This window comes from Panthera tigris, chromosome B4 (assembly GCF_018350195.1).
Source record: "Panthera tigris isolate Pti1 chromosome B4, P.tigris_Pti1_mat1.1, whole genome shotgun sequence".
Classification (NCBI taxonomy): domain Eukaryota; kingdom Metazoa; phylum Chordata; class Mammalia; order Carnivora; family Felidae; genus Panthera; species Panthera tigris.
In genome coordinates, this window is record NC_056666.1 from 120331067 (window position 1) to 120358469 (window position 27403).

At 39.2% G+C, this 27403-nt stretch overlaps 1 protein-coding gene and 1 long non-coding RNA gene across 3 annotated transcripts in view; one reads left to right on the forward strand and one right to left on the reverse strand.

The window, feature by feature from the left end:
* Positions 1–27403, forward strand: part of ANO4 (anoctamin 4) — a 395457-nt gene that overhangs the window by 262935 nt on the left and 105119 nt on the right. For both annotated transcript variants that reach the window (XM_042993008.1, XM_042993009.1), the window contains one exon: positions 22960–23066. In XM_042993008.1, coding sequence (XP_042848942.1) covers positions 22960–23066 — 107 coding nt within the window. The remainder of the gene's footprint in view (positions 1–22959; positions 23067–27403) is intronic.
* On the reverse strand, positions 16111–19298 carry LOC122240439. The gene is made up of 3 exons (XR_006220178.1): positions 19123–19298; positions 18873–18980; positions 16111–16326 (listed from the first exon to the last, which is right to left on the reverse strand). It is a non-coding gene; the product is annotated as an uncharacterized LOC122240439 (long non-coding RNA).

Genomic DNA, 27403 nt, shown 5'->3' on the forward strand with positions numbered 1-27403 from the left:
GGGTAGGCTAGTCCACCCAATGAAACAACTCCCAAATATCAGTGCTTTAGCGCTATTGAAGTTTATGTGTGGTTCACATCATTGTCTAGTGTAGGCTACCATGAGGAAGGAAGTGCAGTGTCTCTGTTCCATGCAGTCATTCAAGTACCCAGGCTGCTTCTTTCTAGTAACTGCCATCCCCTGGATCCCTTGCATCTGGTTGACACACGGGAAAAGAGAGATGAGTAATTTTGTAGGAAGTCTATATGGGCCAGGCTTAAAAGTGATTTACTGCACTTATACCCACATTTCATGGGCCAGAGTTCAGTCATATTGTTACCCCAAACGCAAGGAATGCTAACGTAACTAGTCTATCTGTATGCCCAAGAGGGAAAGTGAAACAGGTTTGCCGAACAGCTAGGCAGTCTGTCTCAGTGATGGAGTAGGAATTCAGATTCAGACAGGGAGGCTTCAGACTCCACACTCTTAAGCATTACACTCTACTACCTGTGTACTGTTGACATTTTGGACCGAATAACTCTGTTGTAGGAAGCTGTCTTGTGTGTTGTAGAATCGTTAGGATATCACTGGCCTCTACCCATTTGATGCTAGCAGCTGCTCCCTCCCTGCTTAATTATTATAATAAAAAATGTCTCCATACATTGCCAGATTTTCCTTGCCAGGGTTGGAGGGGTGGGGATGATGGATGGGCTCAAAATCACACCACTCTCTCCACTTGAGAACTATTGTTCTACTGGTTTTTATTACATGACATCCTTCAGGCAGGACCACCCACTCTCTAGATCAATTAAACTCTAGTTGCGTCTGATAATTATGATAGACAAATCTATTTAAGATTTAATTTTTTCCTCAGCACCTCCTTGCCTGTGAATGTTGGCTTCCTTGAGTATCATTGCCCTTCATTTTTACAATGGCATTACCAGTAATATCCTTGAGGCAATTACTTGTTAAGGTTGGTACTTATAATAAAGGTTTTTGCTGGTAGACCGAGAAAAGGAAATGTAGAAAAGATTTATGCCACTTTTTATAATAGATATATAATATATACTTTCAAGAAATAGATCAATTCTGAAGTGCCTTTCAGGAAAAAGTTTGTGCTAGATATACACAGAAAAAAACTGTTTCTCCCTGTAATTTGATTCCTGTTATTACCATTAATTTATTTTTATGAAAACCTGTAAAAAATGAGGTAAAATTAAATATTGACCATTTCCTAATAGAATATTCTGAAATTTATGTTTGTGGTTTGTGCATATGTTTAAATAGGTACTCATTCATTCACACACTGCATGCCTGTTATTTTTCTGTGTGCTTGGGAATCAACTGTGAATAAATAGGCCAAGATCCTTGCTCTCCTGGAGCTTAGCTTGTAGTTGGGGCTAACTGGCAACAAACTATAAACTAGTGGTTCTCAATAGGGGCATGATTTGGCAAGATCTGGAAACATTTTTGGTTGTCACAGTGGAAGTAGAGAGTGCCACTGGTATCTAGGGGATGGAGGGCAGGGATGCCGCTAAACATCCCTCAGTACACAGGTGACCCCCACAACAAAGAGGTCTCTAGCCACACATGTCAGTAGTGCTGAGGTAAACATTTTTAAAAAATCAATTGTAAAACATGTTAGATGTGTTTACATGTTAGATGTTGTTACATGTTAGATGTAAAACATGTGATAAGTACTATGGAAAAGGAAAAAGAGGTATAGGGGTTAGGGAATGAAGAACAGTGGCATGGGGAGGTGGATGCAGGTTAAATTTTCAAAAGACAGTGTTTATATTCTTCAGGAGGCCTCATAGAAGTCGTGATTGGAAAAAGACTTGAAGGATACCCAAAGGGTATAAAAATATAGATTTGGAGGGACACATGAAGCCAGTGTTTACAGCAGCATTATCAACAATAGCCAAACTATGGAAAGAGCCCAAATGTCTATCAACTGATGAATAAAGAAGATGTGATATATACATACATATATATGTGTGTGTGTGCATACACACACACACACATACACACACATACACACACTATGGAATATTACTCAACCATCAAAAAGAATGAAATCTTGTCATTTGCAATGATACGGATGGAGCTAGAATGTATTATGCTAAATGAAATAAATCAATCAGAGAAGGACAAATACCATATAATTTCACTCATATGTGGAATTTAAGAAACAGGTGAACATATTGGAAGCGGCGGGAAGAGGAGAGAGAGAAACAAACCACAAGAGACTCTTAATGATAGAGAACAAACTGTGGGTTGATGCAGGGAGGTGGGTGGGAAATGGGCTAGATGGGTGATGGGTACTAAGGAGGGCACTTGTGATGAGCACTGGATGTTGTATGTAATTGATGAATCACTGAATTCAGCTCCTGAAACCAATACTGCCCTGTATGTTAACTAACTAAAATTTAAATAAAATTTAAATAAAAATGGGAAAGAAAGACCTGAAGGAGATAAGAGGGAAGTACTTAGAGGGAGTTCCAGGTAAGGGAACAACCAAAGCACCGACCCTAATCTGTGAGCACATTTGTGTGTTTGGGGGGAAAGTAAGATCCTGTGGCTGGAAAAAAATGATGATACAGTCAACAGTGATGAGTTAGAAAGGAAAGAGGGAGGCTGATTATATACAGCCTTGGCTTTTACAAAGGGAAGAGATAGTCTAACCTAACTATTGAAAGTATCATTGTGACTACTTTGTTAAGAACAGGCTGTAGGAAAGAGTAGAAGCAGGAGCCAGTAAGGAGGCAACTGCAGACATCCCAGTGAGAGAATTTCTAGCTTTTGAAAGTCTACAGTGAAAATCATATCACATATAACTCAGTATCAACCAATTTCCTTGCAAAGGTTGGTTGTACACAAAACATTTTAGTTTGTGTCCTGTGCATATATGAAATAGACATGATAAAAAGACCCTTTGAAATGAAATTTGCCTACATGCCTTTATCCCCTTGCTAGACTGTGAGCTACTGAGGGCAGGAAGTTCCTGCCTGACAGCCAGTGGCACCCAGGGTATGATTTTGATCATAAGACATAACAGAACAGGAAAGGGGCACAGCGGAGTTGGCACTATTGCCACTGCTGGAGGATGGAGATGGGACTTCAGAGTCTGGTTCTCTTATCTAAACCTGCAATATCCACATGAGAAGTTGAAAACCATAGTCAAATAGTCAATTGTGGTCTCCATGTTCTACTTGAATTTACCCTTGGCTTATTGATTTGTTTTTAGTCTCAATTTTGCTAATAGACTTTCCTATCAAGTTTTTTGGCTATTAAATTCTATTATCAGGATTAATGCCTGACCCCAAGACCCTGAAATCCTGTATCATATATTTTAATTCATGTGTCATGTGCACATGTGAAATGTAATTGTGTACATAAAAGACCACTTGATATGAAATTGGCTTACGTGCCTTTTTCCCCCCTTATAAATTATGAGCTAGGGAATTAAAAAAAAAGTCTAGAGAATAACAAAACAACACAGCTCTTAGTGCTAAGGAAGCACTGACCATGGAAATCTTGGTGCTGGGGCCAATGAGGGCTGTTAAGGACAGGAGGAAATTGCTGAAGGGTTGTTGGTGGGAGGTTCTCTGTAACCTCCCTTTGATTGTCTTCTTATTGGTTAACCTTCTCAGCTGCATGAGCCAGAAAACCATGGCAGTGAGGTATGGATGGTAGTAATCAGTCAAATAACTGTCTGATGGTCATCTTCAAGTAGTGGTAGCAACAATTGCAAGGATAAAAGGTGATAGTGGCCACCATTTATAAACAACTCCTGTATTCCAGAGTTGCACCATAGACTCATTACAACTCTGAGGATGCAGTGGTATGATGAGGGTCACAGAGACTGAGTGGTTTGCTCATAGTCACTCCAGTCAATGGCAGATGAATGAACAGGAGAAAAGTGTGTTTTCTCTATAATGCTGACACCTCAGGTACGTGCCACATGGGCAGAACTAAAGTACACTTTATTTTCCAGTCGCATTAAACTAGTGTGAACAGGTGCATACAAACATATCTGATTGCCTTTGGAATTTGTTAAAGCATTTGGGGGCGGATGTAAACAAACAAATGAAATGGTAAAATGTAAGTAAATATTCTTAACCAAGGAGAATATCATTTAGAGTAGGCACTCAAGTTCAGGGGGGAAAAAGGCTCAGATTTGCAGGCCTCAATGGCCTATGTATCTGTAATGGTTGATAAATGAGCCAGTAAATTGGGCGTTAATCATAGTGGGTAAAGCAGAGGGAGAAACACAGGAAGTCACGTGGTTCTGATTGTCAGAGAGGAAGAAAACCAATCTCTTAGTGAAGCAGAGCCTTTCTTAGCATTTTCCTAGCATTTGCAAGAAATAAAATTCTTGCACAGGAAAGGGAGGAGGGCTGTAAATAAAGCAGTGAACAATTTCCTTAGCAACCTCCTTAGAGCAAACATCTTGTAGGATTTTCCAGGGATTGTTTTTGGTATGTCCCTCAGCATGGTTCTGGAGGATTAATTGCTCATGGCTATAATGTTTTGTAGGAATTTAGACTTGTCTTCAGCAGTATATCCTAAACTAACCTCATGTAAATCTTTGTTATTTAAACTACATTCTGCAAAAATTATAGCTGAGAATTGATTAAAAATCAAATAGCCTCATGTTCCATTTCCATGTATATTTGTGTTTGAGAAGTAATAAAAGCAACCAATGGGTACATATTTTTATAAATCAGTGTATGATACCATTTGGTCATTTTACATGGTATCACCAAGACTGGGCCTACAAGTTGCTTACCAGTCATAATTGTATGGGAGCCTAAGAATCTGACCCCACAGAAAGTTCTCCTGCACTAGACAGCTCTGGGGCCCGAGGCTGTTAGCATTAGGGTCTGTCATTTCATTGGAGCATTGTATTTCCAGAAGTCCCCTCTCAAAACTCAGACAACTTCAGAGGCAGTAGTTCAATACAACAGTAGGGAGTTTGTTGAATGTTAGTCCTATGAGGAAGGTATAGTCATTATCTCCATTTTTACAGAGGAGGAAAGGCACAGAGAGGTTAAATAACTTGCCCAAGGAAACACAGTGGGTAAGTGGTAGGATGTGGATTCTAAGATAAGGCACTATGGCTTCAGTCTTATCCTTTTAACGTTATATATCAGTTTTCTGTGGCTACTATAACAAATCACCATGAATTTCATGGCTTAACACAAATGTACTATGGCCCTGCAGGTTAGAAGTCTGTCATGGGTCTCACTGGGCTAAAGTCAAGGTATGGCAGTGCTGCATTCTTTTGTAGAGGCTCTGGGGGAGAACTGTTTCCTTATCCTGTCTAGCTTCTAGAGGCTGCTACATTCTTGGCTCCGGGCCCTTCCCTTCATCTTCAAAGCCAGAAACAGTGGTTGAATTCTTCTGACATCACATCATTTCACTCTGACCCTGTTTCTGTCATCCTACCTCCCTCTCTGACTCTTATTCTTTCCTCTCCCATTTTTAAGGATCCTTATGATTACACTGAGCCTGCCTGAATGGTCCAAGATAATCTTCCTCCCTCCCTACTCCCTATCTTAGGGTCAGCTGACAAGCAACCTTAATTCTATCTGAAATATTAATTCCCCTTTGACATATGGCTTAAAATCCCTAATACTGGGATTAGGACGTTGACATTATTCTGCCTAGCACGTCTTTATAGACTGGCCAATCTACAGAGCCCTAAGGGTCTAGAACAGAGGATAGGTAAGTTTTGACAGAAGGAAAAGAAAGAAGCAAGGAAGAAAGGATTGTGGTAATAAGATTTAAGGACATTAAATGAAATGAGTTGTGTAAAATATTTAGTCCACTACCTGGCCCAGATAAAGCACTCAATAATTGATAGATGTGGTGGTGGTGGTGGTGGTGGTGGTGGTGACGGAGGTGGAGAAGGAGGATGACCATAAGTACAATGAGAATTCTTGGGAAAAATCCCTAAAAAGTTGTAGTTGGTGTAAAAAAGTTTGAGGTGACAAAAACTAATTTTTGCAAAGTTAAATATCTGACCTGAACTGGCATAGCATTCCTTTTAAGCTAAATGTCGTTCAGTGTTGTGGGTATGTTATGGACAGAATGTTTATGTTCCCCACCTCCAAATTCATATGTTGACAATTCTTACTGTGATGGTATTAGGAGGTGAGACCTCAGGTTGGTGATTAGGTCATGATGGTGGAGCCCTCATGAATGGGATTAGTGCCTTAAAGAGACCAGAGAGCTTAATTACTGACCACCATGGGAGAATACAATCAGAAGTCTACAACCAGAAGAGGACCCTCACCAGACCTTGACCATACGAACACCCTGGTCTCAGATTTCCAGTCTCCAGGAAATAAATTTCAGTTGTTGAGAAGCCACCCAGTCTATGGTAATTTGTTACAGCAGCTCTAAAGGCAGGACACATTGCCATTTCACATTTATCAGAAATGTATGCACATGTGTTTTCTAAACCCTGTCAACATGGGTAGCTAAAGCCATGCATTCTTCCAGCATGTACCTTTTTCTTATTCTCTGTTTGAAGTTTTTCTGGTGTTTTCATTGATCTGAAATCTTTAGAGAGTCCTTTAGGCAAAGAGATACTGATATTGATTTAGGTAGGATTAATGTTCTTTTAGTGCCCCCATGACTTACAGCTGTCTCAGAACACTTTTTTTATTGCAATCACTTATTCAGCATTAGGATACCCAATATGCAGGTTGTTTTCTATTGATCTGTAAAGTCAGGGGAAACCCATCTATATCCTGGAAAGTTTTATACTGAAATGAAAATGAAACCAGCCACACAGCCTGAGATTTGTGTTTCTGAAGATGATGTGGCTTCTTTTAAATAGAACATAACTTAATGCATCTAGTTTAAGAGGCAAAAGATGCACCCAGTCATGTGGGTAAAATGCACCATTGGGTGTCTGGAGACCCAGTAGTTAGTTAGCTGTGTTCTCTTAGTACTTGTAGGACCAACTATGAATTCAGTTACTTAGAAACCTTTTATTTTTTTTTGTCATTTATCCATCTGTAAATAGTTTTTTCATTTACTAACTCATTATTTCAATAATTTTTATTGAAGTATTATTAGCATACAATGTTTTATTAGTTTCAGGTATACAACATATTGATTCAACAAGTCTATGCATTACTCAGGGCTCACCATGGTAAGTGTAGTCACCATCTGTCATCATATAACATTATTACAATATTATTGACTATATTCCCCATGTTGTATTTTACACTTCTGTGACATATTTATTTTATAACTGGAAGTTTGTGCCTCCTAATCCTCTTCACCTATTTTACCTATTCCCTCATCTCCTCTCCTGTGGCAACCACCAGTTTATTCTCCATATTTAAGAGTCTGTTTTTTGGATTGTTTCTTAATTCATTTGTTTTGTTTTTTAGATTCCACATATAAGAGAAGTCATATAGTGTTTGTCTTTTCCTGTCTGACTTATTTCACTTAGCATAATACCCTCTAGGTCCATCTATGTTGTCACAAATGGCAAGATTTCATTGTTTTTTATGGCTGAGTAATATTCTATTGTATATATTTATAACCTGTTCTTTATCCATTCATCCATGGATAGGCACTTGAGTTGTTTTCATATCTTGGCTATTGTAAATAATGCTGTGATAAACATAGGGGTGCACATATCTTTTGAATTAGTGTTTTTATTTTCTTTGGGTAAATATCTAGTAGTGGGATTACTGGGTCATCTGGTATTTCTATTTTTAATATTTTGAGGAAACTTCATACTATTTTCCACATTCCCACCAATAATGCATGAGGGTTCCTTTTTCTCCACATCTTCTCCAACATGTATTTTTCTTGTTCATTTGATTCTAGCCATTCTGATAAGTGCAAGGTGATGTCTCATTATGGTTTTGATTTGCATTTCCTTGATGATGAGTGATGTTGAGCACCCTTTATTGTGTCTGTTGACCATTTGTATATCTTCTTTGGAAAAATGTCTGTTCAGGTTCTTTGCCCATTTTTAAATGAGATTAGGGAGTTTTTTTATTTGGTTCTGTTTTGGGGTTTTTTGGTTGTTTTTTTGGTGTTAGGTTGAATCCATTCTTTATATATTTTAGGATATTAACTCCTTATTGGATATATCATTTACAAATAGCTTCTTCTATTCAATAGGTTGTCCTTTCATTTTTTTGATGGTTTCCTTTGCTGTACAAAAGCTTTTCATTTTGGGGTATTCCCAATAGTTTATTTTTATACTCATTTTCCTTTCCTGAGGAGGCATATCTAGAAAAATGTTGCTATGGCTGATATCCAGAGATTACTGCCTATGTTCTCTTCTAGGATTTTTATGGGTTCAGATCTCACATTTAGGTCTTTAGTCAATTTTGAGTTCATTTTTTGTATGGTGTAATAAAATGGTCTAGTTTCATTTTTTTTGCAATGTAGCTTTCCAGTTTTCCCATTATCAGTTATTGAAAAAGACTGTCATTTCTCCATTGTATATCCTTGCCTCCTCTGTTGTAGATTAATTGGCCATATAAGCATGGGCTTATTTCTGAACACACTGTTCTGTTCCATGGATCTATGTGTTTGTTTTTGTGCCAGTACCATAATGTTTTGATTGTTACAGCTTTGTAGTATATCTTGAAATCTGGGATTGTGATACCTCCAGCTTTGTTCTTCTTTTTTTAAGATTGCTTTGGCTACTCAGGGTCTTTTGTGGCTCCATAGAGTTTTAGTATCATTTGTTCTAGTTCTGTGAAAAATTCTGTTGGTATTTTGATAGGAATTGCATCAAGTCTGTAGATTGCTTTGGGTAGTATGGACATTTTAACAGTATTAATTCTTCCAATCCATCATCATGGAATATCTTTCCACTTGTTGGTGTCATGTTCAATTTCTTTCATCAACTCATTCAACACATACTTTTAATATATTTTGTGCCAAGTATAATACTATAGTAGAGAATGTGATTTTGTGTTCATAAATATATTTATGTGTGCATATTTTTAATTTAAAATTTTAACTTGAGCATATTAAATTTGATGGGAAAGACACCATTTTACACACAAAATGGTAGAAAGGCAATGTAAAGCATTTGTAGGAAAAGGGAAGATTTGCCAAATTTACATACAATAAAATAAGCGAGGGTTAACATAAAGGGAAGAAAGGGAGCTAGAACTGCATCTGTGGATGGATTGCATACTGTGTAATTACACTGTGCATTACATCATCTGGAACAATGGTCAGCAGGAACAAGGGAGATCAGTGGGGAGCTCTGTGCTGCCTGTTCTTCCTTCATTCATTGTCTCATTTGACCTTTGCGACAACCCTGCAACATCATTTCATTGTCCTTGCTTTACAGAAGGTAGAATCCAGGGTCCTAAAAGTTAAACAGTTTGTTCAAGGGTACACAGTAACAAGCAGACTTTGGGGTCTGCTTAGAACCCAAATGTGCCTGATTTCAAACCCATGCCCCTTCCGTGATACACAGCCAACACTCATCAAGCAATCACTAGATATCAGGTTACTCATGAGACCAGTAGTAGTATTATATCCATTTAGAAATGGAGGAATGGAACAGAGAAGATAAGTCAGTTCAGGAAACCCTCCTGGATAGTCAGATTCCATGAGCTCACTCTTACTCTGCTAGCACACTCAAACCCAGGCTCTCATATTTATCTTCATTAGGATTTGGGGATGAAAGACAATAGATTTATCTCTTTTAAATCACACTCTTAAATCTAAAGGAAGGGCAGACCTGCTTAGAAGAATTGTAAGGCTTGGGGCAAGAGTACAAGTGAAGCCTATAGACCATATGTCTAAATAATTAGAAGTAATAAATTATGTTAACAAGTACAACAGTTTCTTTTTCTATCTTGACAAATACACCCGCATAAAGACCTGAATGTCTAAGTTCTCAGGATTCTTGGAAACCCATTCCATTGGTGGAAAAATGGTTTCCCCCACACTCATGGCCTGCCCTCTTCTCTTCCTGTCCCCAGCTCCATCCCACCCTGAGGGGCCTCAGGCTCATGTGTGTGTACACCCCGGCCCCATGTCCACATGTCATTCATGTCCCCTGAAAACAGCTTGGATACTTGGTAGGCATAGAATTGTCTCAGGTAGACCTGAGAGGCCCACAAAGACCCTAAAGTGGCCTAGGTGATTTTGGGGTCAGACTCTAGGTGGTCACTTCCTCTTCGCCTGACCAATACTTCACCCTGTGGAAAGCAACCCATTGGGAGGCTGATTTATGAGCCCTCTAAAATCCAGGACCTGGGCAGGGTGCATCTTATATCTGAGAATGGTACTGGTTGGGCGAGGGGCAATGACCAGAGTTAAATCTATGGCTTTTGTGAATAGTATTTTATTCAAATGACTGCTAATTCAGAACCACGTCTTAGAAATGTTTTTATCCCTGGAGATAAATTTGAGTCTTCTCATTTCCCACTTCACTCACCCCCAATACTACACCAACACCATAAGCTTTGTGTTTTCCACTACATGTTGACCAGCCTCGACACTACCATCTTTTTCATCACCCACCATCACTACTCACTCCTTTTGGTCCTAGCTCCTCCTTTCTGACCTCACTGCCACTGCCTTAGTCAAAGCAGCCACCAACTCTTGCATAAACAATTATAAGTTTGCTCAACTCCTTCATCTTTCCCTACTCCCATATCTATCCATCACACCCATGTAGCTGGGTCACATGCAAGTCTCCTACCATGGGCCCACATGGCACCTTAGAAGGACACCCTTCCTCTAAGAATTCACAGCCCACAGTTTGACAAGCAGAATATCGTGGATTTCCACCCTTCCTCATCCCTTTGCCAAGCACCTTTAACAGTGAATAAAACACACTGCCACATGTAGTAGCATTGCTTCCTTGCTTAAGAGCCTTCAAAGATTCCCTAGGCCCTTTGGGATCAAGTTCAAAGTCCTTAGCACGTGGCATACAAAACTGCTTTTTTTCCCCCTCCCCACCAGTCTCCTAGGCTGAATGGGCCAAATGCTCTACTATGTAACAGTGGAGGCTGCCTAACTATCCCACGACTGATGTTTTATCTTTCTAAAGTGTGCTCTTCCTCTCACTATCTGGTGAAAGCCTGTTCTTCTCTCAGGATCTAGTTCAGATGTTGTCATTTCTTTTTATGTTTATTTATTTTTCAGAGAGAGAGAGAGCACAGGTGAGGAGCAGAGAAAAAGGGGGAAAGAATCCCAAGCAGGCTTCAAACTGTCAGCACAGAACCCAATGTGGGGCTGGAACTCAAAAACTGTGAAACCATGACCTGAACCGAAATCAAGAGTCGGATGCTTAACTGACTGAGCCACCCTGGTGCCCCGGATGTTGTCATTTTTATTAAACCCCTCGTGTCTCATGCAAATGGCATTAGACTTCTGGGCCCATTAGCCTTTGTAAATACTGTGATTATGCAGTGATTATATTGTACCACAACTATTTGTTTCCATATTGCACAAAGCACAGTTCAGCAGCCAAAAGTAATTAGCAGGGATTTCCAGTTTTTACTCAAGTTTCTCAAAGGACATGAAGAAGAAGCCAAGTACATGGTCTCAGCAACCGTTGGCTATCATCATTTCTTCTTCCTTCATACCCTCTCTTCACACCCTCTGACAGAAACATCCCTCCTCCACTGAAGCCTCCACAGCCTAAAGTTCCTCTCCTCGCCACAAACCTCCTCCCTCTCTGCCATCACTTTGCTATGTGGACTGGCATAGCTTATCCACAAGGGAGGAAAAAAATCCATCCTCTTCAGGACAGAGTAAATTAAGCCATAGATTACAGGATTGTCTTTGTTGGGTTAGAGACTGTGCCCATCAGATTATGCTAGGTTCTGCTGCACTGGCATCTCTCAAATCCCAGTGTCTTACTCAAAGCAGCTGATTTATTTCTTGTTCACATAGCATACTAGCTGTGGGTCAGCTGAAGCTCTGCTTTCCATGTCTTCTTTCTCATGGAACATTGGCTGAAGATGCAGCCTGTACCTAAGACATGCATTCTCATGGAAGAGGGAAATGGTAATGGTAGAGCCACACATTAGCTCTTCAAAGTTCTGCTCACATATGCCATAATCACTTCTGCTTATATTCCATTGGCCACAATAAGTCTTATGGCCAAGCATGGTAATGGGGTGGGAAATTAGACTTCTCCCCAGGAAAGGGACTGCAAGTCCATGATAATGGGTAGTGATATATAATCTTCACAAAGAAAAACAGCAAATTGGAAATAATAAAGCAATCCACCGAGGAATACCTTATGTTAATAGTATTTTGTACCTATATAACACTTTAGTCTATGAGCTCTTCTAGGGTGCAGATATCTTGCACTGTTTTACTTTGTTTTAAACACCTTCCATATTTTTAGGAAAGAAAGTTTCCATACAAATTAGCAAAGACAAGCAGAAGAAAGGGAAAAAAATTCTGTAGGGTAGAAATCAGACTTGGGATTTAAATATTTTGAAATATAAATTCAGAAACCATGTTGATACCAAGGTGATATTCCTGTCAGATTAATAAGCAGGATAGGTGGGTGGTCGTTTATGTGGTATGTGATTTCAGATAGAGAAAGAGAGAGAGAGAGAGGGTCCCTTCCCCAAAGAATCTTTCTTTTTCTAGCTCCCTGGACCTCTCAGGCTCCACTCGGGAAAACTGAAACCCAGCAGTTATTTTAGCAGAAATTAATGTAGGGAATCTGTTACATAAGCATTGGAGAACTAAAATGTCATAAAGTGAGCACTGAGTCTACATAGATATTAACTACAGGAGGTACAGGAAGCAGCATATTGCCCCTAGGGCTAGAGGGTCCAGAGGAAGAGGTTGGGTTTATCAGAACCTTGAAGCTCAGAGAAGATTGCCCCCTGGAGCTGACCCCCCATGCCTCTGAGGAGAAAATGCTGCCCTGCCTGTGCTAGTACCTCTGGGGTACAGGGCAATGCAGTGAGTCTAGTCTGGGGTGTTTATTTTTTAAGATGGAAACTGGAACCAACTGCCACTGTGAGGTTGAAGAATCACTGCTGGAGCAACATTGACAGGACAATGGGCAAACAGGAAAGACCAGATCCTTTCACTACATTTGTTCCCCTTCCAGTCTCCTCGTAGGACCCCCTACTGGCAGAACCTTATCAGAGAGCCAGCCACAGAGTAGGACTGTAGTTGGCAGAGTCCCTGCTCCAGCATTATAGAGGAGGGTATAGAAGAGAGAAGCTAGGAGTGAACTCAGGGACTGGAACATCTCCCTAATATCTGGAATTTTACAGTGTGAACTTTAATCCTTTGGCTAAAGTCATCTGTATTTGAAATAAATGTACCTTTTGGTGGGGGTGGCTCAGTGGGTTAAGCATCTGACTCTTAATTTCGACTCAGGTCATGATCTCACAGTTGTGAGATCAAGCCCCACCTCTGCACTGTCAGGGAGGAGCCTGCTTGGAATTCCCTCTCTCCCTCTACCCAACCCTCCCCCCCCCCCACACTCTCTCTCTGTCTCTCTCTCTCAAATATAAATAAGTAAGTGTAAGTAGGTAAATTAATTAACTAACTAAATGTCCCTGGGAAAGATTAAAAGTTTCAATGTTATTCTTCATTTATACCCCATAATGAGTAAGCTTATCAGCTCTTTTTTAGAGAGCCAAAAATAAAGAAGGGGAGGAAGAAAGAGCTAAGAGGGGGTACTTTGGCTGTAGCAGGAATAGACAAAGGATCTTACTAAGATGGGAGAGGGAGGAAAATGTCAAAAAAGAAAAAAGATTGGGGAATTATGGAAAATAAATTTTACCAACTTTGAAGTTTTATGGATGCTTGGCAGGTTTCTAGATCTTTGCTGACTACAGCAATATAGATGAACCACAAGAAAGACAGATCTGTCCCTTTGGTCAGCACTCAGTCCTGCTCAGCTCTAATAAGGGAATATAAAAATAAGACCCATCACCAAGACCAGACTAAGACAGTGGCCACAGATGAATCACTGGATGATCAATTTATGCAGTGACAATTGCCTCAGTAATTCAGGCAAAACCTTACTATCGACTCAATTATAGTAGCACCCTAATTAGTAGAAAGCTGAGGCCTGGGTTATTCTAAATTGGATTTTTCTGCTCTGAGGATTAATTATGAAATCACTAGGTCTCCAAACTTGTTTTTATGGATTTAAGACAAATGATTTCCTCTTCATTCTGTCTCACTTTTCAATGGGAAGTAACAGTGGTCTCTAATAAATTTAAATACCACAGTGCTTTCATGTTTTCCTTCTGAATATCCATTTCCATTCAGTCAGCATCAGGCACTCGTTCTGTGACAGACACTGTGTAGGGCTGGACGAGGATGAATGAATCCCAGTTTCTGTCCTTAAGGCTTAGTGGCTGAGCCCACACAGGCTCTGGAGTCTGTGAGACCTGGGCCCCAAATCCCAGCCCTGCAACTCTCGAACTGTATGACTCTGAGCTTTAGTCATATCTTGAGTATTTTTTCACAATTACAATAACTTTCTGAGCATAATTATTATTTTCAATGTTTCCTCACTCCACATAGCTTCATATACTCTAACACATTACTTTCTGATCATTTTTACTCTCTTTATTATTCTCTATCTTTTATAGATACCCAGTTATCTTTCGCTGACTGTCCATGCTAAAGAATAGGAAATGCAAAACTCGAGTAGAATTTCAGAGTAATGGGTGGGGCCTATCAACTTGTAGCTTTGTTGTAGGGAAATGGCTGGGGGGTTTCAATTTTGGAGTCTCCAGCCTATTCCTCTTCAGATCTTTCATCTTTAAGCTGGTCAGATTCCCCAGAGAAGTCTCTGCCAGTGTTCTCCCTGGAAAGTCAAAACCTGGTTGCCAATGTTCTGGAGCCTAAGTGAATGAAGACACCTGGGAATCTCAGCTTCCAGGATGCAAGTATTCACTTGGTCCTCTAGATTTCAGGATAGCTCCCCTACCCCTAACCATCTCTGGTATCTTACAGTTCAGGGGTTGTATTATTACCCTATGCAAAGAAAAAAAACTCTCCAAGTTTCTGTGAAAATACAAGTGAAGCTCTGAGGATCTACCTTCTTCCTAAATGGCTTTCAACCAATACTTATTTTAGCACCCCCTTCACCCCACTTCTAGAGGCCCCTGATGCCCCCTTCTTAAGATTTTATGAGATTTTGTAGAGTATAAATATGATTGTTCTTGGTCTTGTCCAGAGCTGGTTTAGGATTCTGTTACCACCTGTCTGTCCACTTTTCACATTCCAGCATATTGTTGCTGTTGCTTTCTGCTGTCTTTGTTCCTTGAGGATTTATACCTGTATGTAAACGCACACACACACACATACACACACACTACTGTTATTTGCATGGGGTTTTGAGAGAGAGCCAAATTAAATGCAGGTGTTTAATTTTCCATTTTACCTGAAAGTCTCATATTTATTGGTGTTTAAAGTTCAAATAGAAAAAATGATGTCATGAAGTACAATTAGAAATGACCAATGGAGGGGCGCCTGAGTGGCTCAGTCGGTTGAGCGACCGACTTCGGCTCAGGTCACGATCTCACGGTTCGTGAGTTCGAGCCCCACGTCGGGCTCTGGGCTGATGGCTCAGAGCCTGGAGCCTGCTTCAGATTCTGTGTCTCCCTCTCTCTCTCTGCCCCTCCCCCATTCATGCTCTGTCTCTCTCTGTCCCAAAAATAAATAAACGTTAAAAAAAAAATTTAAAAAAAAAAAAGAAAGAAATGACCAATGGAATAAGAAAAATGTGTTCACATTGCTTTAGATTTCACCCATTTATCACCTTAATCCTACAAAGAGGCTTTAAAATCTTCACCAAATGGTCAGAACTCTGTATATTATGTATATCACATATTTGGTCTGATAATTATCTCCTCCTTTTACTCCTAACAATTACACTTAAGAAGTTAGTTATTGCATTATGGTGCCTAAAGCCAAAAAAAAATTCTCAAAATAGGCCTTGTCACATAAAAAAATTAATTGGTTGCTTTGTTCCTACTTAGATTTTCATTAATTTGAGGACATAATTTAAGTGACAGTTAACTGTATAACCTTTGCATCTCCTTGTTAAAAAAGAAATCTCTATTTAAAAGTATAATTGAGAAAGTTTTCTGAAATATTTATTTTAAGGCATTAGCTTTCACTTTTCTTTTTGTATTATGAATTAATACAACTAGCCATCAGAAAAGACTGGCATATTGGTCACGGATTGCTACATAACAATCTACCCAAAATTTAGTAACTTAAAACCCATTTTACTTGTGCATGATTCTTTTGTTTCAGCAATTATGCTGGGTTAAGCTGGCCAGTTCTTCCACTGGTTCCATTTAGAGTCAATATGTGGTTGCAGTCATTCTGTAAGGAAAGATAGTTAGACAAGGAACATGTAGATACATCTCCTCACCCCACCCCCCAAAATTCAGAAAGTAAAACAAGATAAAAAATAAAACAAGGTAATGGAAGAGAGAGTGTGACTTTCAGGACACGAGAGTAACTGTCTTAGCTAACATACTCAGGAGGTGACATTTAAGTTGAGGCCCAAATGTTGGAAAGAAACAGGTTGTGCAAAAATCTAAGGATCGATTGAGCTAAAGCCCTGGGTAGTGGCAAGTTGAGTTTTTTCAAGGGCAGAAGAAAAGACAATGTTGCTAGTTTATAATGAACAAGAGGAAGAGGAGAAGAGATAAGTACACTGGCATAGGGAGGACCAGACCATAGGAGAAGCATGTAGACCTTGGAAAGTAGTTAGGCTTTATATCAAATCTGTGGGAAGTTGGTGAAGAGTTTTAAGCAGAAGAAGAATGAGATTTTATTTATGTTTTAAAATATCCTTGCTATGTAGAGAATGAACTTATGGGAGGAAGTGAAATTGGAATAGTCAGGAAACTCTCACAGTGCTCTTAGAAACACCTTCAGCGCAGTGAGGGTGGTAAAGGATCAGATTCAGGATGACATTTGGGAAGAACAAAAACTTGATTGGAGATTGGACATGAGAGAAAGAGAGGATAGAGTATGCATCTCAAGTTTGTGACTTGAGAAATTAGATGTGTCAGTGCCATTTTTTAAGATGGAAAAGATGAGGAGGAAAGGAGATTTTTATTTTACAAGGGTATAGATCAAGAGTTCTTTTTGGGATATATTGGGTTTGAATTGTCTCTTAGACTCATATGGAGTCCTGTCATCTACCAACTAGGTTTGATGATCTACCTCAGTACTTTATAGTGTCGCTTTGTGATTAACCCCATCGTTGGGCAACTAAGACATAATGACCCTCATTTTCCTGACAAGTAACTGTGTCCCAAAGAAATTCAATGACTTCCCCAAGGCCACATAGCTGAAATGAAGACTTGAACCCAAGACCTGTATACAGTCCTGTAGGGCATTTTTACCCCTTGCCCAATCTCCTGCTCCAGTTTTTATGGTCAAAGGGAGATGCCAGATAAGGTTACCATTATTGAGGCTTTGCCCACATGCTCAAATTGTCATCCATATTTGAGGCAATATTCTACTAGCCACATGTGAGTATTTATATTTTGATTTTATTTAGTTAAAATTAAGTTAAAGTAAAAATTTACCTTCCTTTTTGTTTATCCACAGTTTAAGTGTTCAGTAGCTACATGTGACTAGTGGCTACCATATTGGATAGCATAATTAAAGAACATTTTCATCATCTCAGAAATTTCTATTCGATAATACTAGACTCTACATAATTCATACCAAGTTAATTGTGAAAAAAGTCATATTCCAATAGCTATTGCCTAAGAAGAAAGTTTTTTAAAAAACAAGGTGGCATTTGCTTTAAAAGTAACACATTTCACGATAATCTTTAATTTTATACACAGCTGTAATGAACACCTTTTCCCAATTCACACCCTTGATTCTTTGTGTATTTCTCATTTTTCCTAATAAGAATAGAGGCTTCTCTGAGGAGAGAAGCTAGGTTCTTTCCACCTTTGCATTACCCTCATTCAAAATAAATACATGCATAACATTCACATCCCTTGCTACCCACCACCCACCTCACATATAACACCCTCAGCTAACAGTTCTTTGCACAGAACAAGCAGAATGTTTACAACCAGCCACTGCTGTGGCCGGTTGGCTTCAGGAGAACATAAAACATAGTGCAAATAACCACAGCTTTAGGGAGTCTATAGCTAAAACCTAATTTCATGGCATATTCTATTCCAAGTTTTTGCCCTTTCTAGCAGGGAGGCAATTGGGAGGCTCATCAGGTAAAACTGAAGGCTGCTTATCTCTGGAGGGTGGGGACCTTTGAGGGGAGATGGTGGGAACTTCAGATTTGCCTATTACTTGATGAGGAGGTGAGCAGGGCCTTCCTCACATGGTAAGATGAAAGTGTCCAGAAAATCCCGTTCACACCCATATGCATACAGGCAGGCATGTGCTCTCAGCAGTTCCTTTCACAAATGAATGGGAAAATTTGGAAGCGACAGATGGGTTTTGAATCCTTTCTCAGTTGTATGACTTCAGGTATATTACATAAACACTCTAAAGAGTAGGAGAAGGAGATGTATGTGTAGAGCCTTGATCACATAATTATTCCTCTTCTCACCCTTTAGGGTGAAGGGGAGAATAAACCCAGAAAGAAATTGCATTTTCCCTTTGGAATTTTTTTAACAAGAGTGCCTGGGTGGCTCAGTCGGTTAAGTTTCCAGCTTCGGCTCAGGTCATGATCTCACCATTCATAGGTTCAAGCCCTGTTTCAGGCTCTGTGCTGACAGCTCAAACCTGAAGCCTGCTTCAAATTCTGTCTTTCCCTCTCTGTGTCCCTTCCCTGTTCGTGCTCTGTCTCGGTCTCTCAAAAATAAATAAACGTTAAAAATTTTTAATAAAAATTTTTAACAAAATATTTCATGTTTTTTATAGGTGGTACTTACATAAAAATTTCCCAAGTGTGTCAGTGAAGTTTTCTTCCTTTCCAGCCACCTAGTTCTCCCAGAGGCAGCTAGTATTTCCAGATGTCTATGTGTCCATTCCATATTATCCTGTGCATGTGCAAGCAAATAAATACGTCATTACACTTATATCTTCCTTATATATGTGTTTTTCTCTTTGATACAAATAGCTGTGTGACTATGTTAAATCTTGTTTTCCCCTATAGTATCTTGAAGATTTTTTTATATCTACCCTGAACACCTTCAGTCTCTTCACAGATTCAGAGTATTTCATTGTAGAATTGTACAATAACTTGTTTATCTTAACCCCCACTGATGAATTGTTTAGGTCATTTTTAGAATTTTGCTGTTATAACCCATGCCATAATGAATGTTTTTGGTTATCTGTCACTTTGCACATGGGTAAAGTGTATTTGTAGAATAAACTTCTAAAAGAATTGCTGGTCAGAAGATATGTATATATTATATATAACATAATTATATAGCTATTAGTATAATTAGCCTATATATAATTTTGATAGACGTGGTCAAATGACTCTTGTAGAATTTGTACTAGTTTTCTGACCCATCAGTAATGTATGAAAGCAGAGTTTCTAAGCCTTTGTGGATCCCTGATACCTCTGAGACTGAGCTCCCAAGTTTTATGTTTACTGTAACAGCTCAGCTTACATAATGCATGCATGTGTGCATGCATGTATGTGTGTGATTTTATTTGAAGAAAGTTGTTTTGGCTAAGTTACTAAGGAAGGCTTGAGAACAATGATGTCAAGAATCATCATTGTGCCTTCTCTTAGCCCTTCAGTTTGAAAGGGTGACATAGAAAATGAGATTGTTCCACATCCTGTAAGAAAACCCTTTGGCAGCATAGAGAGAATGGTTCAGGTGGTAGCTGGAAAGATGAAATGGGTGGAAATATTTCCAGGGAGCAGTAAGTAGCTGCCAAGTTATAAAGAGGTGATATTTAGTCTCATAGCCCCCAATGTTAGCAAGTGTTCTTCAGAAGGTCAGCTCATTTGAGCCAGTTGTCAACCCCTGTATTAGTGCTGGAAGTATAGAGATGAGCATGGCTAGTCCTTGCCCTCAAGTTCATCCAGAGAAGTCAGGCATGTAGGCAGGCAAATTCTCTATGATGTCATAGAAGCAACAGCAATGATGACAGCTACCTCTGAGAGCTTATTAAGCACCAGACAGTGAGGTTCTCCAATGTTCATCATCTCACCTGATTCTACAGAAATGCCATGAGAGTGATTACGGTGTTATCCCCATTTCACAGATGAGGAAACCAAGATTCAGGGAAGTTGAGGGAGAGTCCCAATACCACATAGTATGTGACAGAGCTAGGGTTTAGTCTGTGGACTGTCTCACTTCAAAGTCTTAAAGGGAATAAGGGGTAATGTTAGAACTTAATGCTCATCTTCCTCTTCTATTAAATGGTTTTCTCCTTTCTCTTGTTATGACACCAAATTACTTTTCAGGGGAGGGGGGAGGGGGTCAAGGAAGACCCTTGGAGATGTGTCCTGAATCGAGGCTCAAAGAATGACTAGAAGCAAGGAAAGCATTCCAGGCAAAGCAGCTCTTGGGCTGATCACAAGAGTCAGCCCTCAGGAATCAGGAGGTTTCTGACAAAGGGAGATGAGTGCAGTGGGTAAGAGGGCAGCCTCTGGAGCCACACTGCCTGAGTTTAAATCCTAGCTCTCCCCCTTAGTTGAGTGACTTTGGGTGCATCATTCACCTTCTCTGATTCTTCACCTGTAAGATGGATCTATAAAATATTATGTCCTGCGTTATTGTAAGGATTGAATGAATTAATGTACCTGGAACATTTAGAATAGTGCTTGGCACGTGCCCTATATATTTGTTCCCACTGTAGAATCTCCAAGCTCCAGGTACAACCTAGATATAAGGAAGAGGAAAACAAAATTTTGAAGCTCATCTGTGGTGCTTATTATAGAGAACTATTACATGAGCTCACAAAATGTAATGTGGTACTATAAAAGGAGGAGAAAGTAGAAAACTGTTTAATGGAGGAGGGACATGGGCTTTTAGGCCAGAATTGTCCTGTCAAGGATGGTCATGCTTATCAGCTTTCAGTTATCATCTAGTATTATGAGTCAAAACTGGGCTTTTTTATTTGTCTGTTTCTTTATGGCATCTTTATTTGGTATTAAAATGAGATGGTCGGTCTTAAAGAAGGTGGAAAAGCAGAGGAAGATAAGATAAAAGGAACTGCATTCAATGTAACTTTTGGTTTCCTCTCTTCCTCTTTGATGCAATAAAATGTTTTCAGAAAACCTTGAAGAAAATACAAGATAAGCTCTGCAGCTTTCTAATTCACCCACATAGCATTTATCTGTCATCCACCAAGTCAAATTACTTTTTCTGAGAACAGTTTTCTATAACATAATCCTGGGGAGTTAAAAGTGAGAGGAAAAATACTTCTCCAGGGAATCAATTCACATGATTTATATTTTATCTTCATATTCTTTGGCCTTTCTCCCCTTTATATGTTATCCCAAATTCATGTTCCCAGTTGTTCCCATGCCCGGACTATCTTCTGTAGGCCAGTTTTATTTTTTCCTTCCACCATCTGAACAACTCTTGGAAATCTATCTACTTGAAGAAAAACATTGAATAGCAAATTTCCCCAACATTAACCCCAAAGGCCCTCAGTTACTACAATTCAGAAACCTGTACCTGTGTTTGTACCAGCCACTCAATAGATCCTGGGGCTACAGAAATTAGTGTGATTAAGCCTTGTGTCCTGAATGAGTTCACAGTCTTGTGTGAGATACAGACCTGCAAAGAGAGGTTGATTCTGCCTATCTCAGCCATACAATCATGTTCATTTCCTTTATGGCTTGTCTTCCCCCCTAGACTGTAAGCCTCTCAAAGACTAAGTTTTTATCTGTTTTGTTTACTACTGTGTAATCAGTACCCTAGATAGTGCCCTCAATAAACATTTGTTGAATGAATGAGTGAATGAATGAATGGAAACAAATGAATTACAACATAGAATAATCAGTAAATTGATGTGCTTACAAGAGAAGAAGGAGCACAGAGGAGGGAGTACTGAACTCTTGCCGGGGAGCAGTGGAGTTGGAGGGGTGAGGAGGCCTGCTGGGGGAGGTGACTTCTGAGCTTGGTTCTGAAGGTAATGGCTGCCAACCTTGATATGCCTTGCATGGTGTCTGACTCAGAGGAGGTACCCAATAAAAGTTTTCTGAGTTAATAAACTTTACAATTTATGAAGCAGTTATACTTACAGTATCTCTAATATTGTACCACTTATCACTTAACACATCCTGGGAAGGGAGGACATGGCCACTTCATGCTGGATTATGTGGTTTTGGAAGCTCTGTCACCTGAAAAACCTCTCAGTAGGGTAGGGACATCTGGAAAACCCAGTGTCTTGGTGTGTGATCCCTGTAAGAAACTTTAGAGGCTGGGTCAGCCACTGGCTGAGAAAGAAAGCAATTTTAAGTATTGCTTTAGGAGAGGAGTCCCATCCAGCAAGGCGCGTGGGAATGGAACAGACAGAGGCCCTGAGCCAGACCAGAGCTTATTACCTAACTTCCGTATCTACCACCCAAACCAGCTTGAGATCTTAAAATTTCTGAAAAATCAGGTGGTTGACATGACAGGGAAGGAGGTGGGTTAGAATACAAGAGGAGATAAAAACAAAATAAATTTTTGGTTGAATTTATCTAATGACCTTACCGAGGGGAAAAAAACAATGATGACAACAAACAAAAAAACAAACAAACAAAAAAAAAAACAAGATATGAGGCCTAGACTTACTACTAGTTTATTTTAAGGATTCTTAATTGTTTTTAGCTCCAGCTCCTTCCTGACATAATTATATTAATGCTCAGGAGACTAAGAACCAAAACTACTGAGATTGTGAGTCTCCTGCCTCTGGTGTGATTTCTGGGCTCTCTCATGCTATTCCAGACCCACCCTCCGTGACTGATTGAAGACACTTCTGTATGAGTAACACCAAATTATGTCAAAGATTAGATTCATCACCTCCAATTAACCTTCAGCTTGTGTTTTCAATATATGTGTGCAGCTTCATCATACACAACAAAGACACTTTCTTCAACAATGCCACAAGAAGTAGAATCGTACATCACATTTTACAAAGAATAAAGTATGAAGAAGGAAAAAACAAAATTGGTAAGTAGCATATTAGTATAATAAGCTACATTTGATTTGGGAGATTACAGATTTTTTTCCTTTGGTTTTATAAAGTGTATATCAATTCTATAACTTCTCATGATTTATAAAACCTCTACTCCCCTGATGGATAACTCACAAGTGTAAAACCTTAATAGCACCCTTAGATCTTTTAAAAATAGCATGTTATCTCATGTATGTAAGATCAGGAAAAAATTCTCTTAGTTCAATAAATATTTGTGGTGTTCCCATTATGTGCCAGGCAGTGGGCTAGATGTTGGGGGAGATGGGCATGGTTATCTTCTGGAGCATATGTTCAAGAAGTTAAAAGCCAGCAATAAACAAATAAGTAAATACAGTGAGTAACATGAAGAAATTGAAATGGGTGATCTTACAGAGATAGACTGGCAAGGGGTGGACGGTGGAGATCAAGATGAGATGGAGTAGTCAAAGGAAGCTTCACTGAGAAGCCAGGATTTGAACTGATACCTGATGACAAGAAGGGGCCAACATGGGAAGATAGCGGGGGAGTTGTTCTAGGCAAGTGCAGAGATGAACTGTCACACATAAGGAAATTCTCCAAATAATCACCTCCTCCATTAAATAACTTCCATTATTTTTTTTAAATGAAATTTATTGTCAGATTGGTTTCCATACAACACCCAGTGCTCATACCAACAGGTGCCCTCCTCAATGCCCATCACCCACTTTCCCCTCCCTCCCACCCCCATCAACCCTCAGTTTATTCTCAGTTTTTAAGCGTCTCTTATGGTTTACCTCCCTCCCTCTCTAACTTTTTTTTCCCTTCCCCTCCCCCATGGTCTTCTGTTAAGTTTCTCAGGATCCACATAAGAGTGAAAACACATGGTATCTGTCTTTCTCTCTCTGACTTATTTCACTTAGCATATTCTTATATATGTATTTTTTCATTTTATTTAACTTCATTTTTAAATTCCACTATAATTAATATACAGTGTTGTGTTAATTTCAGGTGTACAATATAGTGATTCAACAATTATGCACAGTGCTCATCATAATAAGTGCACCTTAATCCCCTTCGCCTATTTCACACACACACACACACACACACCCACACCCAGTAACTACTAAGTTGTTTCTGTAATTAAGAGTCTATCATTTGGTTTGTCTCCTTTATTTCTTTGTTTTGTTTCTTATATTCTACATATAAGTGAAATCATATGGTTTTTGTCTTTCTCTGACTTCACTTAGTATTATACCCTCTAGATCCATCTATGTTGTTGCAAATGTCATGATTTCATTCTTTTTTAATGGCTGAGTATTATTCTAGTGTGTGTGTGTGTGTGTGTGTGTGTGTGTGTGTGTGTGTATAAATATATAAACACACAACGCATCTGTATCCATTCATCTGTCAATGGATATTCACAATTCATATTTGGGACTTTTTTATGAGAACCTTTCCATATTATTTTATCACATTTTCTACATTATTAAACAGATTATCATCTATCAGGAGGATTTGGGTGGCTTTGTCCTTATTTCTGTCCAAACAAGCTTTTTATCAGTAGTTTGAATAATGACCTATAGCACTCAGGATCTAGTCAGGAGACAAAAATCACACATAATTTTTATAGGGAAAATTTAATATAAAAACTATGACAGGATTGGAGTAATCAGGGATTGGCTAGTAAAGAGTAAAGAGAACTCTAAAGGATAAAGAAATAGCAGATATTAAGGGTATCTACCACTTTTGGGAAGACTCCCCCCAGCAAAGCTGTGATTCAGACTCTGCTGGAAATGGTGCGGCTGTGGTTCACTAGGTGGCAGAGCAGTGTTCTGGAGTTGCTGGCAGAAATTGCCTGGAGGGGCTCCAGGGAAGCCATTCATTGGGAGGTGTTGCACCAACAGCACTGCTCTGTGAAACTGTTTAAGGAAATACCTGCCCTTGGGGCAGTACCATGTGCTACCGGCCACCATGCACTGCAGGAAGTTGGTGCCGTAGAAGCCATGTGCTGCAGAAGCCTGCTGAGGGGAGCATACTGGTACCAGGAAGGCCAACTCCTTACTTTTCCAGAGTCCTTCCAGTGCCCTCTACTGACAAAGCCTAACAGTGTACAGCCTGGTAAAGAAATATTTACAAGGTCCAGCTCCATTATTGCAAAGTAGGCAATGAAAATATATTTGGAATTAAGAGGCAAATAAATTGATACCTGGTATATGGCTTAAACAGCCTGCCCATCAAGCTTTCAGGTCGGGTGGACTCTGGAGGGATGCATTAAATATTTTTGTCTTTGGAGTCCAGAGCATAAGAGATCTCAGTGATCTGGAAATCTTAGCCAAATCCAACAAGGTGACATTTAATAGTTTGTAAATGTAAAGTCCTACACTCCAATTCAGCAAAACAACTACCCTGGTACAGTGTGGGAGAAATGTTGCTCAACAACATCATGAGAGGAACAGACTTGAGAGGCTTAGTTGAATGCAAGCTCAGTGAGTCATTAGTATGGTGAAGCTGCCAAAAACTGCTTTGATCCCAAGCTGCATAAATTAAAATATAATACAGAGAAAATGAGAGCTATCTAGTCCAAATATGAAAACACCTGAAATAATAAGTTCAGTGAGAGTCTATGTAGGTGGGTATCGTAAAATTGAACCTGATTTAGGTCTTTATTAACTTCAGTGGTGTTGTGGGTTAGCACATCTTTATATTTTCTGCAACAGTCAACCATCCTTGAGACACATCCTCTCCATAAAGTCCTCCATGACCATTCCAGCTTGAAGGTATTCTTTCTTCTTCCTGTGAATTCCTATGGCAACTACTTCTGGAATGTTTATTTAATAAGCAACCATGTACAACTCTTCTTTCATTATCTTGAATTCTTTATTTTCAATGATATTATGAAAATTCTACCACGCAAAAAGAACCACCATTAACATTTTGGTGTATTAAATAACTTAAATAAAAGAAAGGATAAGAACCATATGATCTTCTCAATAGATGCAGAAAAAGCATTTGACAAAGTACAGCATCCATTCTTGATAAAAACTCTCAACAAAGTAGGGATAGATGGAACATACCTCAACATCATAAAGGCCATATATGAAAGACCCATGCTAATCTCATCCTCAGTGGGGAAAAACTGAGAGTCTTCTCCCTATGGTCAGGAACAAGACAAGGATGTCCACTCTCACCATTACTATTTAACATAGTACTGGAAGTCTTAGCCTCAGCAATGAGACCACAAAAAGAAATAAAAGGCAGCTAAATCAGCAAGGGAGAAGTCAAGCTTTTACTATTTGCAAACAAAATGATACTCTATGTCAAAAACCCAAAAGACTCCACCAAAAATTGCTAGAACTAATACATGAATTCAACAAAATCACAGGTTATAAAATCAATGTACAAAAATCTGTTGCATTTCTATACATCAGTAATGAGGCAGCAGAAAAAGAAATCAAGGAATCAATCCCATTTGCAACTGCACCAGAAACAAGAGACCTAGGAATAAACCTAACCAAAGAGGTAAAAGACCTGTACTCTGAAAACTATAGAAAGAAATTGAAGAGGATACAAAGAAATGGAAATGCATTCCGTGCACATGGCTGGGAAGAACAAAGATTGTTAAAATGTCTATACTATCCAAAGCAGTCTACACATCTACTGCAATCCCCATCAAAATACCACCAGCATTTTTCATAGTGGTAGAAGAAAAACAGTTGTGAAATTTGTATAGAACCACAAAAGACCCCAAATAGCCAAAGCAATCCCAAAAAAGAAGAACGAAACTGGAGGCATCATGATTCCAGATTTCAAGCTATTTTATAAAGCTATAGTCATCAAGACAGTATGGTACTGACACAAAAACAGACAGATCAATAGAACAGAATTAGAAAACTCAGAAACGGACCCACAATTATATGGTCAACTCATATTTGACTAAGCAGGAAAGAATTTCCAATGGAAAAAAGGCCGTGTCTTCAACAAATGGTGTTGGGAAAACTGGACAGCAACATGCATAAGAATGAAATCAACCACTTTCTTATACCATATACAAAAATAAATTCAAAATAGATTTAAAAAACCTAAATGTGAGGCAAGAAACCATCAAAATCCTAGGGGAGAATACAGGCAGCAACCTCTTTGACCTCAGCTATAGCAACTTCTTACTAGACACGTCTCCAAAGGCAAAGGAAACAAAAGCAAAAATGAACTGTTGGGACTTCATCAAAATAAAAAGCTTCTGCACAGCAAAGGAAACAATCAACAAAACTAAAAGGCATCCTATGGAATGGGAGAAGATATTTGCAAATGACCTATCAGATAAAAGGTTAGTATCCAAAATCCATAAAGAACTCCT